The 16,965-nt window shown below is 44.7% G+C and overlaps 1 protein-coding gene across 3 annotated transcripts in view; it reads left to right on the forward strand.

The window, feature by feature from the left end:
* Positions 1-3,482: 3,482 nt before the first annotated feature.
* The window catches only part of Acss2 (acyl-CoA synthetase short chain family member 2), a 65,109-nt gene continuing 51,626 nt past the window's right edge, over positions 3,483-16,965 (forward strand). For all 3 annotated transcript variants that reach the window (XM_004668110.2, XM_045156176.1, XM_004668111.2), the window contains exons 1-2: positions 3,483-3,683; positions 12,279-12,474. In XM_004668110.2, coding sequence (XP_004668167.1) covers positions 3,506-3,683; positions 12,279-12,474 — 374 coding nt within the window. In that variant the 5' untranslated portion in view covers positions 3,483-3,505. The remainder of the gene's footprint in view (positions 3,684-12,278; positions 12,475-16,965) is intronic.

Consider the following 16,965-nt stretch of genomic DNA (forward strand, 5'->3'; position numbering starts at 1 on the left):
AGGAGTTTCATTCCCCACTACCCGTGTAAGGCCAGATATACAAGGAGGCACATACATCTGGAGTTCATTTGCAGTGGCTAGAGGCCCTGGCAGATCCAGTCTTTCTCTTTATATCTGCCTCTCTCTCTTGTTCTTTTTGCAATACTGGGGCTTGAATCCCATGGTCTGTGCATACTAGTCAAGTGTTCTGCCACTGAGCTATAGTCCCAGATCTCTCTCTCAAATAAATCAAATATTAAAAGTTAGGAAATGTGGGAAACCAGGGGGAAAGTGGGATGGGGGAGGATAAAAGGCTGAGAATGCCTTAGGAAGTTGCCCAGCAATAGAGCACTTGCCTGTGCGAGGTCCTCGGCTTGATCTCAGCACCAGGAAGAAAGGAAAGGGGAGGGGAGGGAGGAGAAAAGATGAGGGTGTTTCTCTCTGGAATACGACAGTTTACACTACTGGCCCATCTCCAAAAAATAAGTTCCCTACTTATAGGTCCAAACTTCTGCTCAGCCTACAGGAAGAGGAAAAGGGCCGATGAAGCCTCTCTACACTTAGTCTCTGCTTTCCCAACCCTAGACTTCTGGCTCAGTGAAGACCTGTTTTAGCATTTACTATGGGTGAAGGAGCTGCAATGCCTCCTATAGACAGGAGGGGGCAGCAGCAGGTGGGGGAACAAGGGCAGGAGAAAGGCTTGGGACAAAAGATAGGAAGGGAATGGGCTCAGAGCTGTGTAGATGGGCATGGGCTTCGGGATAATGACGGTCTTTGCATCTTTAGGTAGAATCACATGTGCCTTCTCTCCACAGAGGAGTTCCTGTCTTCCTCTGGAGGGCCTATTAGGCTTCCACAGTTCCCACCCCACTCACCTCACAGCTCCCCACTCAATGAATAGATCTGTGTGTCCTGAGTGATGCCTGCTCCTTCAGTGTAGGTAGATCTACTTAGTGGGATTTGAGTCCTCTCATCGGGGTTCAAATCTCCTTGGTAAAGTCTGTATCTACTAGGGGGAAATCCATACAGGGTCAGTGTCCTTCAAATGCCAGGCCAAAGCCCTTCCATGGGCTCTGAGACCTATGCTCACTCTAGCAAACCCTGTGCTTCCTTAGCAGAGTCCATGTGGCTTCAGCGGAGTGTTATGCCCCTTCAGAGCAGTGGATGTCCATGTCTCACCTACATGGTCTGTATGCCGTTAGTGGGCCCTGAGACCCCCTCCTCTGGGTATAGGCTCTGGATCATACTCTGGATATTTTGGCCTGCAAAGCCAAAAGACCTCGGTTTGAGTCCCCAGGTTCCACATAAAGCCAGATGAACAAGATGGCGCATATGTCTGGAGTTCATGTGGAGATTATTATTTTTTCTGTTTAGGATGTGCTGGGCTTATGATTGGCTGAACAAGGAGCAGGGGAGCAAAGTGGGAAATGAAGCAGGGATAAGTGGAGTCATAAACCCCACGAAGTCATCAGAAGTCAAGGTTGTCTGCTCCAGACCTCAGGCTTAGTCTTGCCGTTAGACATTTAAAGATCTTTGCCTTGACAGCCAAATCTGTGAGTTGTAGGGTGAGGTGGAACCTTCTTAGTGATGAGTGAAGGTAGTCAGATTTAGGGTTTTACCTGGCTTATTTTGGGGGTGACAAGGAAAGAGAGAAGCTAGAGCTAACTGAACTGAAATTGTGATGGATGGGGAGTGAGTCTTGATGAAGTGAAGAACTTGGGGGTGGGACTGGGGAGAAGGTTCAGTGGGTAAAGAGCTGGTGGCACAGGCATGAAGACCCGAGTTCAGATTCTTGGTATCCAGGATACTGCTTGCCTGGGGAGGGAGAGACAAGGACTCCCTGAGGCTTACTGGTCAGCTAGGCTAGCCAAAGCAGCAAGCTCTAGATTCTGAATACTTAAAAAAAAAAAAAAAAGGCCAGGCATGATGACACCCTCTTCAATCCCAGCACTCAGGAGGCAGGGGTAGGAGGGTCACCCTGAGATCAAGACCACCCAGAGACTACATAGTGAATTCCAGGTCAGCCTGGGTTAGAGCAAGACCTTACCTCAAAAAACAAAATAACAAGGAAAAAAAAAAGTGGAAAATGGGGGCCTGGAGAGATGGCTTAGCAGTTAAGATCCTTGCCTGCAAAGCCAAAAGTCCTCGGTTTGAGTCCCCGTACCTACCTAAAGCCAGATGAACAAGATGGTGCATATGTCTGGAGTTCATTTGCAGTGGCTGGAGTCTGGCCAGCCAATTCTTCCTCTCTCTCTCTCTAGCTCTCTCTCTCTCTCTCAAATAAAATAAAAATTTTTTCAAAAGTGGAAAATGACTGAGGAAGACATCCAATGTCGACCTCGACCTCTGGCCTTCACACACATGCATGTGCACCGGCCCGCATGTGCACCCACACACTTGAATGTGCATACATATATATGCATGTAAAAAAGGAAGTTGGGAGGCAGAGAAGAGAATGTGAATGATTCCTCTTCTTTTTTTTTTTCCTCTCTCTTTGCATAGACTGATATTTTACCAGCCGTAGCTTCAGCCCGTGGCAGTAAAAACAGATCTGAGTGCGAGAACCCAGACTTGGTCCTTAGTTTAGTCACGATTTGCTCCCTTGACCTTGCGAAAGTCATTCCTCTTTCCTGGGATTTCCATTCGTGTAAAGAGGAGGTGTTGGCTTTTGCGCAAAGGTTTGAGAGTTTCCCTAGTCTTCATCTAACGAATCTTGGCCCTTTAGATCTGGGTGGAGATTTATGGGAGCAAGGAGAACAAAAATAGATCTTCAGAAATGGGAGTGAATTAGAGTGACCCCAGAGGAGTAATCAGGGAGGGGGTTCCTATCCTGGGGTAGGGTGGCTGTGCTCTCAAGGTCGCGGAAGAATTTCTCCTGAGGACGGAATAGGGGTGTTGCTCAGGGGACACTGGGGTTGGGGGGGGGGAAGGGTGTCTCTTTCTCCTGGAACGGACTGTATTGCATTCTTTCCAACTCGGGGGAGTGACGGGATTGTGCAATCAGACCGTGGTGTGTCTACAACGGACGCGCCAACGCCTCTCATTTGCCAGGCTCTCCCTCTAGCCGGCACTCCGAGACCCTAATTTGATCACTCCACGGCCCTGCCTCCTGTCGCGTCTCACCCAGCCAGGCGACACCCCATCACTCCACAGGCCCGCCTCCTCGCCTGTCACGCCCGGCCCCGCCCCCGCCCCTGTCATTTCCACGCTGCCACCTCTCTCGTGTCACGCTCAGTCCGCTCCTTGGGCTATCACTTTATTTACGGCCACACCCCTTCCGGCAACCCAAGCCCCGCCCCAAGCCCTCGACTTTTCTACAGCTGCCTCGCTGACCCCGCCCACCCGCGCACGGCTCCGCTCGTGATTGGATGCCCGAGGCCCCGCCTCCGTCATCTAGGCTCCGCCCCCTCGCCTGAGGCTCCGCCTCTAGGGTCGGGCTGTTTTTTCCCTCCCGTCTCCCCCCTCCCCAGCCCCACCCCGCACCGGGCGACCGCAACGGCGTCCACCGCGCTCGGACCTGGACTCGATGGGGCTTCCCGAGGAGCAGCACAAGAGCGGCCGCGGGAGCGGGGATCCCGAGGACACGGGAGCCGGGAGCCGGGTGCGGAGCTGGACTCCCCCGCCGGAGGTCAGCCGCTCGGCACATGTCCCCTCGCTGCAGCGCTACCGCGAGCTGCACCGGCGTTCGGTGGAGGAGCCGCGGGGTGAGGCTGGGCCCCGGGCCATCCCGGGGCGAGGGGGGGGGTGCGCCATGGAGCGGAGGAGTGGGGATCCCCGGGGTGGTGGCGGGGATACTGAGGGGCTCCCTGGAGCAGCGCAGGGGGTCCGCGAGGACGGGGAGGCTCACCGAGGAAGGACTTGCGGTCTTTTGAGCGGATGGAAGAGGGATTTCTCCCAGGAGATGGGGTTCCAGGAAGAGTAGAGTTCGGGGAAGCTGAGGGTTACCTAGAAGTTGGGGGGGTGTTGTTCCTGGCGACTTGGCAGTTTTGTAGGACGTGAGTTTTCACGAAGAGATGGGGGTTCTGGGAGGGAGGAAAGGAGGTTTCTTGACCCTGGAAGAGGTGGTTTTCAGGGAGGAGAGTGGAGAAGTTCCGAGGAGTCCCCGAGGTGAAAAGAGGGGCTCTAAGGAATGAGGGGGCGCCTTGAGAGAGCTTTCTTCGCCTTCTGTTCACCCTTAACTCAACCATTGCCCCCCCCCTCAGACCTGTGAGCTCATGGCAGTTGTTCAAAGGCAGTAACAGGTCTGTCTGGTGCCCATCTTGGAGTTCTGCACCTGTTTCATGTAGATAGCCGCAATCTCGATGAAATTGCCCAATGTAAGATTGAGTAAGTCTGTTAAGAGTTTTGCGTTTAATTTTGGACGTAGTTGTAATAACAGATTCTGATGAGCCTATATCTAAAAACAGGCCCAAGAAATTTTTCCACCCATGCTTTCAGACTCTCCTCATCTGAGGGTTAGTTTAATGTTTGGTGGTGGCAGAAAAACGAGCCACCAACCACATGGAGAAAAATCTACATGCATGGCTGTATTGTTCATTTACTGTGGCATCTTAGGCAGGTTAAAAAAAAAAAAGACACCTATCTTAGGGCTGGAGAGATCGCTCAGTTGTTAAGGTGCTTGCCAGCAAAGCCAAAGGACCCAGGTTTGATTCCCTAGTACTTATGTAAAGCCAGATGTACAAGGTGGCACATGTATCTGGAGTTTGTTTGCAGTGGCTAGAGGCCCTGGAGTGCTCATTTTCTCTCTCTCTCTCTCTTTTTTTTTAATCTTTTTTTGTTATTTTTATTTATTTATTTGAGAGCGACAGATAGAGAAAGAGGCAGAGAGAGAGAGAGAGAATGGGTGCGCCAGGGCTTCCAGCCACTGTAAACGAACTCCAGATGCGTGCACCCCCTTGTGCATCTGGCTAACGTGGGTCCTGGGGAATGGAGCCTCAAACCGTGGTCCTTAGGCTTCACAGGCAAGCGCTTAACCATGAAGCCATCTCTCCAGCCCCATTTTCTCTCTCTCTTAAATAAATAAATAAATAAGTATTTTTAAACTATATTAGATTTCATTTCTTCGATGGCAAGATAGGAATCATAATGGTGGCTGCATAGGTTATATAAAGAGTAAGTGGGTAATTAAGTGTGCACTGTAGAATACTTGATGCCTGGGAGACATAAAGTGAGTGGTGATTGGTTTGGTAACAACAACTTGAAGAGGCCACTGGGTAATACAAAGCAACTGAATCAGGGTGAAGTTGTCAATTGCTGTAGGAACTGTCCATCCAACTTTGAGTCCTTTAAATCTCTTTTCACTTTGTGTGTATGTTTTCTTCCATCACGAATTCATTTGTTTCCCAGTGGTAAGCTATTACTACTCCAATAATTCCCATTAGATATATTTAGTTCTATACCCAGGATTTCACTTATGCTTTGGTCCCACATTTCATATGATTACAAATCATTTGTATTCACACGCCTTGATATTCCATTTTCAACATGACTATAGATAAGGTTACCTGTACTCCCTCCAAAATCTGCTCTTTTCTAAATTTCCTCTTTCTACTTTTGTCCTCCGTGGTTTTCTAATCTCTTTCAGTTATCAATGAAACTATCCCAAACTCTAAATCTCTTCCAGCCTCTCCTGTAAAAATTTCTACTAAATATTTATTTATTTGGGCTGAGCATGGTGGCACATGCCTTTAATCTCAGCACTTGGGAGGCAGAGATAGGAGGATCGCCATTAGTTCAAGGCCACCCTGAGACTATATAGTGAGTTCCAGGTCAGCCTGTGCTAGAGTGAAACCCTACCTCAAAAACATAACAACAACAAATATATATATATACTTTTTATATGGGCTGGAGGGATGGCTTAGTGGGTAAGGAATTTGCCTTTGAAGCCTTAGGACTAATGTTCTACTCTCCAGGTCCCATGTAAGCCAGACACACAAAGTGACACAAGTGTGCAAGGTCGCATACGTGCACATGTCTGGAGTTTGATTGCAGTGGCTGGAGGAATGGCGTGCTAATGTTTTTTTTTTTTCTCTCTCTCTCTTAAACTCTCACTCTCACACGTTAAAAAGGCCAGTCTGTTGGGCTTGCCTCAAAACTTTTTTTTAAAATTAATTTATTTATTTGAGAGCGACAGACACAGAGAGAAAGACAGATAGAGGGAGAGAGAGAGAATGGGCGCGCCAGGGCTTCCAGCCTCTGCAAACGAACTCCAGACGCATGCGCCCCCTTGTGCATCTGGCTAACGTGGGACCTGAGGAACCGAGCCTCCAACCGGGGTCCTTAGGCTTCACAGGCAAGCGCTTAACCACTAAGCCATCTCTCCAGCCCTGCCTCAAAACTTTTAAAAAATGTATTTATTTATTTTCAGAGAGAGGTGGGGGGAAAGCGAATGGGCATGCCAGGCTGCTCGCCACTGCAAATGAACTCCAGATGCATGTGCCACTTTGTGCATCTGGCTTTATGTGGGCACTGGGAAATTGAACCAGGGTCATTAGGAATTGCAGGCAAGTACCTTAATTACGGAGCAATCTATCCAGTCCCCGAAATATCTATTTTTATAATTACCTATAGGCTTTTATTACTGATAAGCAAAATTTCAACTTGATTGCTGTGGGAACTGTTGTCTCCATTTCACAGAGAAGGAGATTGAAACTTAGGCTAAGGAACTTAATTTTTGTGTATTTTTTGAGGTAGGGTCTCACTCTAACCCAGGCTGACTTGGAATTCACTCTGTATTCTCAGGGTGGCCTTGAACTCTGGGATTAAAGGCGTGTGCCACCATGCCCAGCTTAACTTAATGTTTTTATTTTTAATTTTTTTTTTTTGAGAATGACAGACAGAGAGGGAAAGAGGCAGACAGAGAGAGAATGGCCATGCCAGGGTCTTCAGGTGCTACAGACGAACTCCAGACACATACGTCCCCTTGTGCATCTGGCTAACATAGGTCCTGGGGAATAGAGCCTCGAACCGGGATCCTTAGGTTTCACAGGCAAGCACTTAACCACTAAGCCATCTCTCTAGCTCTTAACTTAATGTTTTTTTAATAGTGGTGGTGGTCCTCTTTCCTGATTATGTAGTGTGCTTTTCACTGAATTCTATGAAATACTCATTCCAAATGTCTCTTAGAAATATCCTTTCTTCCATGTCCGTATACATTTTATTTATTACCCAATATTTTTATTTATTTATTTGCAAGGAGAGAGAGAGAGAGAGAGAGGAAGGGGGGCCAGATGAGACAGACAGAATGGGCACACCAGGGCCTCCAGCCACTGCAAACAAACTCCAGATGAATGTGCCATTTTGTGCATGTGGCTTTACGTGGGTACTGGGGACTCAAACTCAGGTTGTTAGGTTTTGCAAGCAAGTGCCTTAACTGCTGACCCATCTCTCCAGCCCCTAACAGACATTTCAAATCAAGGAAGCAGCCCTTTCCTCCTAGTCTTATCACTTTCGATCTCTCCAGTACATTTAGCTAAGCAACATGAGGCAGATTTTCTTCAAATACTGCTTTCATATGTCATGCAGAAACTATTTATTTATTGAGAGAGGGCCTTGCTATAGAGCTCTAGGAAGCTTGGGACTGGCTTTGTAGACCAGGCTGGCCTTGAACTTAGGGCATTCCTCCTGAGTGCTGGAATTATAGGTATGTGTGATGTTATTATGCCTAGCTTTAAAAACTAAAACAAACTTTAAATGTCATTAAACATTATTTATTTATTTATTTGAGAGAGAGAGAGGTAGATAGATATATATATGTATGTATAGGTGGGGGAGAGAGAGAATGGGTATGCTAGGGCCTTCAACCCCTGAAAATGAATTCCAGATACATGTGCCACCTTGTGCATCTGGCTTACATGGGTCCTGGATAGTTGAACCAGGGTACTTTGGCTTTGCAAGCAAATGCCTTAACCACTAAGCCATATCTCCAGCCCTATAATTTCATTTTAAAATTCTGCATTTCCTTCAATGAGAGGCCCCGGGGTAATTTAGCCTCACCCCACTTCTTCAGTCTTATCTCCTACTAGTCTGTACACACCCCTCATTCTAGGCAGGCAATTCTTGATATCCTGGATACATAAAAGCCTTTCCTGCTTCCTTGCCTTCAGCCAGCCGTTTCTGCTTTTGTTTCCATAGCCAAACTAACAGCCCTATAGAACATTCCGAGATCATTGCAGTCCAGGCTCATCTTTTTCCTCATATATTCAGTACTTAGAATGTATGCCAAAGAAACACCCAATCTCAATACACACAAATGTACATGTGCAAGACTTTACAAAAAATAAAATGAGTTGAGCGTGGTGGCGCATGCCTTTAATCCCAGCACTCAGGAGGCAGAGGTAAGAGGATCACCATGAGTTTGAGGCCACCCTGAGAATACATAGTAAATTCCAGGTCAGCCTGGACCAGAGTGAAACCCTACCTTGAAAAACAAACAAACAAACAAACAAACAAAAGAAAAAACAAAACAAAGCAAACAAACAAACAAAAAATGGGGATGCAGCTAGAGAGATGGCTGAGAGGTTAAGGAACTTCCCTGAAAAGCCTAGGGACCCATGTTCAACTCTCCAGGTCCCACGTAAGCCAGATGCACAAGGCAGCATATGCATACAAGGTGGTAGTACGCATGTCTAGAATTCTGTTGCAGTGGCTGGAGGCCCTGGCATGCCAATTCTCTCTCTCTCTCTCATAAAAAATAAAAATAAACAAAGATAAAATGGGGGGGGGGGTTCGCTAGAGAGATGGCTTAGCAGTTAAGATGCTTGCTTGTAAACCCAAAGGACCTAGGTTTGATTTTCTAGGATCCATGTAAGCCAGATGCACAAGATGGTACATGCATCTGGAGTTCACTTACAGTGGCTAGAGGCCTTGGTGCACCCATTATCTCTCTTCCTCTCTATTTCAAGTAAATAAATAAGAATAAAATAACACATATATATAATAAATTATAACATGGAGAGAGAGTTCAGCAGTTAAGACACTTGCTTTCTAAGCCTGACAGCCCAGTTCAATTCCCCAGCACCAACATACATGCATCTGGAGTTCATTTGCAGCAACAAGAGGCCCTAGCATATACATTCTCCCTCTCTGTCACTCTCCCTGTCTTTCTCTCTATGCTTGCAAATAAATAAAACAGAACTGGAAAAATGGCTCATCTGTTAAAGCTGCTTGCTTGCAAAGCCTGAAGGCCTGTGTTCAATTCCCTAGGATCCACATAGAACTAGATGCACAAAGTGGTGCATGTGTTGGGAGTTTGCAGTGGCACTAGGCCCTACTACATCTTTTCTTTTTTGTTTTAGTATTTTGTTTTTATTTATTTATTTGAAAGAGAGGGAGAGAATGGAAAAAGGGCACGCCAGGGCCTCTAGCCACGGAAACAAACTCCAGAGTCATGAGCCACCTTTGTGCGTCTGGCTTACATGGGTCCAGGAGAATCAAACCTGGGTCCTTTGGTTTTGCAGCCACACACCTTAACTGCTAGGCCATCTCTCCAGCCCCACATCCGTTCTTATACTCTCTCTCTCTCTTTGTTTGTGTGTCTCTGTATTTGGAAAAAAGACCAAATAAACTGAGTATAAAATCAGGTTTTTTTTGTTCCTTGTTGATGGATATAATGTGACACACAGTCTTTGTACAATGTCTACTATTGTCACATAAAATACCTTAGAAGATCTGCATTCTCATTATTAGTTTTAGCGGAGCATGGTGACACACGCCTTTGATCCTAGCACTCGTGAGGAGAGGTAGGAGAATCACCATGAGTTCAAGGCCACCCTGAGATTACATAGTGAATTCCAGGTCAGCCTGAGCTAGAGTGAAACCCTACCTTAAGCAAACAAACAAAAACCTCATTATTAGTTTTATAGTCCTGGGGAGTTTTTTTTCTAAGCTTTATGAGCTTTAGTTTTCTCGTCTATAAATTAGGATAATATATGCTTCATAGGAACATAGCATAATGCCATAAAGATGAAATGAAATTAGCCCACTCCTGATGTTGGAAGGGTATTCCCTTAAGGTCAGTTTCCATGTGCTTTCTCGTTAAAAGACATTCAGTACTCACTTATATTACTATGTATAGTTTTTTTTTTTTTTCTTCTGGTTTTTCCAGGTAGAATCAGCTTGCTCTCTAGTCCAGGCTAACCTGGAATTCACTATGCAGTCTCAGGCTGACCTTGAATTCATTGCGATCCTCCTGCCTCTGCCTCCCAAGTGTTGGGATTAAAGGCATGTGCCACCACGCCTGGTTTATGGTACTAGTTTTTATCAGTTTGTAATTGTTGGGTTTTTGAGTTGCTTTTTGTCACTTTTTTGTTGTTGTTTGAGGCATGAGCTCATATAGCCCAGGCTGGCCTCAAATTTTCTGTGTCATTGAGATTGGCCTCCCAACTCCTGATCCTCTGGCCTCCCAAGTGCTAGGATTACAGGTGTGTACTAATATATCCTGCTTTACACTTAGTCTCTATAATTTGGTGTTTTATGAAATAAAATGAGGTGATCATAATCTCTCAGGCTCCTTCCATTGTTTTGGCTCTAACTCTTAATCTAGGACTCAGAATATCCCTAATTCTTTGCATTTATTTGTTTTACCTGTTGTACATTTTCTGCACAGGAGCAAGTCAGATAGTTTAAGAATATAAATCTGGGAGTGGATAGATGGCTTAGCGGTTCAGGTGCTTGCCAGCAAAGCAAAAGGACCCAGGTTCAGTTCCCCAGTACCCACATAAAACCAGATGCACAAGGTAGCTCATGCCCCTGAAGTTCATTTGCAGTGGCTAGAGGCCCTGGAGCACCCATTCTCTATTTCTCTATCTCCCTCCCCCATCTTTCAAATAAATAAATAAATAGATATTTTTTTTAAAAAAGAATATAAATTTGATCTTGTCTTTCTCTTGCCTTAAATCTTTCATTGGCTTTCTATTGCTCTTGGGATAAATGACACTCCTTATCATGCATATCAGGATTGCTGGATATGCCCAGGTCAATTCTTACTCCTTATTTTCAGTGTTTCAGCCTGAAGTAGCTTCTCTTAACACAAACCCTTGGTTCCCTCTCATAATACAAAGAGCAGTCTCATTTGGTCAGGGAGTAGAGAACATTGCTATTTACCTGTTGGACTTTAGCAGACTTCCTCCAAAAAAGTTCATATATTGGGCTGGAGAGATGGCTTAGTGGTTAAGGCTAAGGACCCAGGTTTGATTCACCGGGTCTCACATAAGCCAGATGCACAAGGTGGTGCATGTGTCTGGAGTTTGTTCGCAGTGGCTAGAGGCCCTGGTGTGTCCATTCTTTCTCTCTCTCTCTTTCTTCTCTATCTATAATAACCTGTGACACCTTGGACAAATTATTTAACTTAGCTAAGTCTTACTTTCCAAATCTATAAGAAGAAAAAAGCAATGCATATCTCAGAGCTGAGGACTAAATGAAATAATACATACAAAGAACTTAAATTAACATCTGGCACATAACACTTGTGTGAGTAATTGTAGGAGTAGATAATAAATAATTGCCAAGAGAATGAACAAATTAAGAGATGATTATGGAAGGCTGTGTGGGTAAAAAATTAATTTTAAAATTTTATTTATTTATTTGAGAGAGAGAGAGAGTGAGTGCGAGAATGGGCACTCCAGGGCCACCAACCACTTCAAACAAACTCCAGATACATGTGGCCCCTTGTGCATCTGGCTTACATGGGTCCTGGAGAGTCGATCTGGGGTCCTCTGGCCTTGAACTCACAGTGATTGTCCTACCTCTGCCTCCTGAGTGCCCAACCTTGTCTTTATTTATTTATTGATTGATTGATTGATTGATTGATTGATTGATTTGGTGAAAGAGAGCAAGAGAGAGAATTGGTACACCAGGGCCTTAAGTCACTGCCTTCGAACTCTAGACGTGTATGCCACCTTGTGTGCATGCATCAGTCACCTTGTGTGTCTGGCTTAAGTGGGTTCTGGGGAGTCAAACCTGGGTCCTTAGGCTTCGCAGGCCAGCTCTCCAACCCTTCTCTTGTTTTTGAGACATTGTCATACAGCCTCGACTTGCCATGTAGATAAGATTAGCCTTAAACTCCTAGCCAGGCGTGTAGCACCATGTCCAGTTTTGAGGACAGAAGGAACAATCAGAATCAAGATTCAGCCCATGGGAATTGGTCATAGGTGGGAGAGTGACAGGTGATAAAATTAGACAGGTAGTAGATCCTAGGGCAGGGAAATTGTGACCTGGTCCAGTGTATAGACTAGTAAGCCATCCAATGCTAAACACATTGAAGACATGTAGTGATATGTGAACGTATCTTTTTGTTGCAGAGTTTTGGGGAGACATTGCTAAGGAATTTTACTGGAAGACCCCATGCTCTGGCCCATTCCTTGAGTACAACTTCGACGTGACTAAAGGGAAAATCTTCATTGAGTGGATGAAAGGAGCAACGACCAACATATGCTACAATGTGCTGGATCGAAATGTCCATGAGAGAAAACTTGGAGATAAAGTTGCTTTTTACTGGTAAAAATATTTATAGTATGTGACAGATTAGTCACTTCTCATATTTCGCTAGTGTTTCATAGTTCACAATGTACTTGATTTTTTTAAGGTTTGGAGACGGTCTTGCTATGTAGCTCAGGCTGGTCTTCAGTTCACAGCAGTCCTCCTTCCTCAGCCACCCGGGTGCTAAGATTCCAGGTGTGACACGCTCGCTGTCAGAGCACTTTAAACTCCACTAGCTCATTTGATGTTCATGGCAGCCAAGTAGGTAAAGGAAAGTATTATTAATTTCCTGGTTTAACAAGTCACTTCCAGCCTAGTGTTCTTTTATGGTTGAAGGGGAAGGAGAGGGAGGAAATGGAAGAGAACAGGACGAAGTTGCTTTTGTTTCATTCTTGGTTTGGAATGAAAATGGTGAGTCCTCAGTTTTTCACCACTTCCATCACTGTTATCATTACCTTTTATTGAGTTATGTGCCAGACACTGTACTTAGCAAATATCCTCATTTGACGCTTACGGCCATAAAAGCACTTTTGTTTTCCTCATTTTATATGGGAAAGGTGAGAAATTTAGAAGAGTTGGAATAATAATTAGCTTACTATGTAACCACAAGCAAAGAATTTAATTGCCTTAGGGTCTTGGAAGATGACTCAGCAGTTATAGCTGCTTACAAGCAAAGCTGGCCAAGGTTCATCCAGTTCCCTAGCCACCTCCATAAAGCTGGACCCACAAAGCAGTGCAAGTGTCTGGTACTCTATTTATAGTGGCAAGAGTCCTTGGTACACCCACGTACATATATGTGTGAGATGACATAGCAACATCTATGTGTTCATTGGGAAAGCATTATATATACGAGTGGCTATTGTATTATTGTTTAATTAGGGACAACTTTGTCAGTGAAACTCACTGTTATATCTATTGCTTCACTAGGGCTTATGCATGCACCCCAACTGACATTTGAGCCCACCCTTTAGGTTCCTTACTGATCAGAAATCCCTTAAAGGACTACCAAGGAGATGCTTATATCTGAATGTGTGTCTTGGTTTGAAAGAACACAGGTGCCCCTGGAAAGAAAATACGGGCGAGACTTGTTCAGTCACTATAGATGGTTCCAGAGTCTTGAGGTCTTTCTTTCTTTCTTTTTTTTTCTTTTTCTTTTCTTTTCTTTTCTTTTCTTTTCTTTTCTTTTCTTTTCTTTTCTTTTCTTTTCTTTTCTTTTCTTTTCTTTTCTTTTCTTTTCTTTTCCTTTCTTTCTTTCTTTCTTTCTTTCTTTCTTTCTTTCTTTCTTTCTTTCTTTCTTTTTTTTTTTTTGAGGTAGGGTTTCACTCTAGCTCAGGCTCTCCTGGACTTCACTATGTAGTCTCAGGGTGGCCTTGAACTCATGGCGATCCTCCCACCTCTGCCTCCTGAGTGCTGGGATTAAAGGCGTGCGCCACCACGCCCGGCTCGAGGTCCTTCTTTCGTACAAGTTCCTCTGCCATTCTTACCTGGACAGGCTAAAGGAGACTCAGCTTCTCCATCTGTTAAATGAGGGAGGCAGATTGAGTCAGTGTTTTCTAAAAAAGGCTCCAAGAATCAATAGTTACTAGAGAGAGTAGTGGGAGCCTTTTATTATTATTGTTGTTGTTTTTCCTTGTTTGTTTGTTTTTTCTGGTACTGCTGGGGATTGACCACATGGCCTCAGCTCATGCTAAACAGGCACTTTCCATCCCATTCCTGTGTTATTAATGCAAGCTTTTTTGTTTGTTTGTTTCTTTTGTTTTTAGTATGAATTTCTTAATATGTGAAACAAGGGCTGGAGAGATGGCTTAGCAGTTAAGTGTTTGCCTGTGAAGCCTTAGGATCCCGGTTCGAGGCTTGATTCCCCAGGACCCACATTAGCCAGATGCACAAGGGGGCGCACGCGTCTGGAGTTCATTTGCAGTGGCTGGAGGCCCTGGCGCACCCATTTTCTCTTTATCTGCCTATTTCTCTCTCTGTCTGTCACTCTCAAATAAATAAATAAAAAATAAACAAAAAATCTTTAAAAATATGTGAAATAAATGATTTGGGAAACATTTTATAGTAACTTGCCTTCGTATGGAATCCCCAATGTATGCTAACATAGTAAAGTCTCTAAGACTCATAACAGAGACCTGACTAATTCAGTTTATCATAGGATTCCCCAAATTTAGGTTAGCTCTTAGTACTGTAACAGCATACCACTAACGCATTACAAGAAGCAGTACTCAGTGGGACACTTAACTTGGGAAACACTAGATTAAATAATCTTTAAACTTACTTCAAATTCAAAATTCTTTAACTCCATAAGACATTTTCATCCATTTTGACAGTGATGAACAAAAATTCTTAAGCAAATAAAAAAGAATTATTGGGCCAGAGAGATTGCTTAGCAGTTAAGGCCCTTATCTGTGAAGCCTAAGGACCCATGTTCAACTCCTCAGATCCCACATAAGCCAGATGCACAAGGTGACGCATGCACAAGGTTGCACATGTGCACAAGGTGGCACACGTGTCTGGAGTTTGATTACAGTGGCTGGAGGCCCTTGCGTGCCAGTTCTTTCTGTCTCTCACATTCTCACTCTTGTTTGCTCTCATTAAAAAGGCCAGTCTGGGGGCTGGAGAGATGGCTTAGTGGTTAATCGCTTGCCTATGAAGCCTAAGGACCCTGGTTTGAGGCTTGATTCCCCAGGACCCACGTTAGCCAGATGCACAAGGGGGCGCACGCGTCTGGAGTTCGTTCGCAGTGGCTGGAGGCCCTGGTGCGCCCATTCTCTCTCTCTCTCTGCCCCTTTCTCTCTCTGTCTGTTGCTCTCAAATAAATAAAAATAAACAAAAAAAAATTTAAAAAGAATTCTTGGGCTGGAAACATGGCTTAGTGGTTAAGGTGCTTACCCACAAAGCCAAAGGACCTGGGCTTGATTCCCCAGGACCCATGTAAAGCCAGATGCACAAGGTGGCACACGCGTGTGGCGTTCATTTGCAGTGGCTAGAGGCCCTGGCATGCCCATTCTCTCTCTTTCTGTTTCTCTCAATCTTCTCTCAAATAAGTACTTACTTAGCTCTGTGTTAGTTGTTATGGATGTAGGAGTAGAAAAATGGGAACTAAGTACCATATTGATAATAATTTTTCAATTCTTTTTAATTTTTTTTTTTTTTTTTGATGTAGGGTTTCACTCTAGTCCATGCTGACCTGGAGCTCACTATGTAGTCTCAAGGTGGCCTCGAACTCATAGTAGTCCTCCTACCTCTGCCTCTTGAGTGCTGGGATTAAAGGCATGCACCACCATGCCAGGATCTTTTTTTTTTTTTTAACAACTTCCATGATAGTAAAATATATCCCATGGTAATGGCCTCCCTTCCCCCACTTTCCCCTTTGAAACTCCACTCTTCATCATATCCCCTCCCCATGTCAGTCAGTCTCTCTTTTATTTTGATGTCATTATATTTTCCTCCTCTTATGATGGTCTTGTGTAGGTAGTGTCAGGCACTGTGAGGTCATGGATATCCGGGCCATTTTGTGTCTGCAGGAGCACATTGTAAGGAGTCCTACCCTTCCTTTGGCTCTTACATTCTTTCCGCCACCTCTTCCGCAATGAACCCTGAGTCTTGGAAGGTGGGATAGAGATATTGCAGTACTGAGCACTCCTGTCACTTTTTTTCAGCACTATGATGCCTTCTGAGCCATCCAAAGGTCACCAGGGTCACTGACATCTGAAAGAGAAGATTCTCTACCAAAAATGAGAATAGCATTAATATATGGGTATGAACATTAAGAGAAGTGCTTACTGGGCAGTTTGATGAGCATAGTATATACATTTAGCTAGGCAGCAGCAGATGTTAATCCCTAGGGCTCATGACTACCCCTGTTTTAATTTTTCAGTGTCAGCGATGTATTTTCTCCCATGGAGCAGGCCTCCAGTCCAATTAGAAGGCAGTTGGTTTCCACCATGACAGACGTGCCACTATTGCACCTGTTATGCCAGGATATTTTTTAATTTTTTAAAAAAAAACATTTATTTATTTATTTTCTTATTTATGAGAGAGAGAGAGAAAACGGACATACCAGGGCCTCCAGCCACTGCAAACAAACTACAGACACATGCCACTTTGTACATCTGGCTTATGTGGGTTCTGGAGAGTTGAATGTGGTCCTTAGGCTTCTCAGACAAGTGCTTTAACCTCTAAGCCACCAATTTAAACATTTTTTAAAAAATTGTTAACTGCCAGGCATGGTAGCACATGCTTTTAATCCCTGCACTCTAGTGGTGGAGGTAGGAGGATTGCCATGAGTTCGAGGCCACCCTGAGACTCCATAGTTTGAACTGCAGCTCAGCCTGGGCTAGAGTGAGACCCTACCTCGAAAAAAAAATTTTTTTAATCTATTTGTAAGCAGAGAGAGAGAGAATGAGAATATGGTCACACCAGGGACTCTCACAACTGCAAACAAACCCCAGACAACATGTACCACTTTGTGCATCTGGCTTTATATAGGTACTAGGGAATTGAACC

This window comes from Jaculus jaculus, chromosome 8 (assembly GCF_020740685.1).
Source record: "Jaculus jaculus isolate mJacJac1 chromosome 8, mJacJac1.mat.Y.cur, whole genome shotgun sequence".
NCBI lineage: Eukaryota > Metazoa > Chordata > Mammalia > Rodentia > Dipodidae > Jaculus > Jaculus jaculus.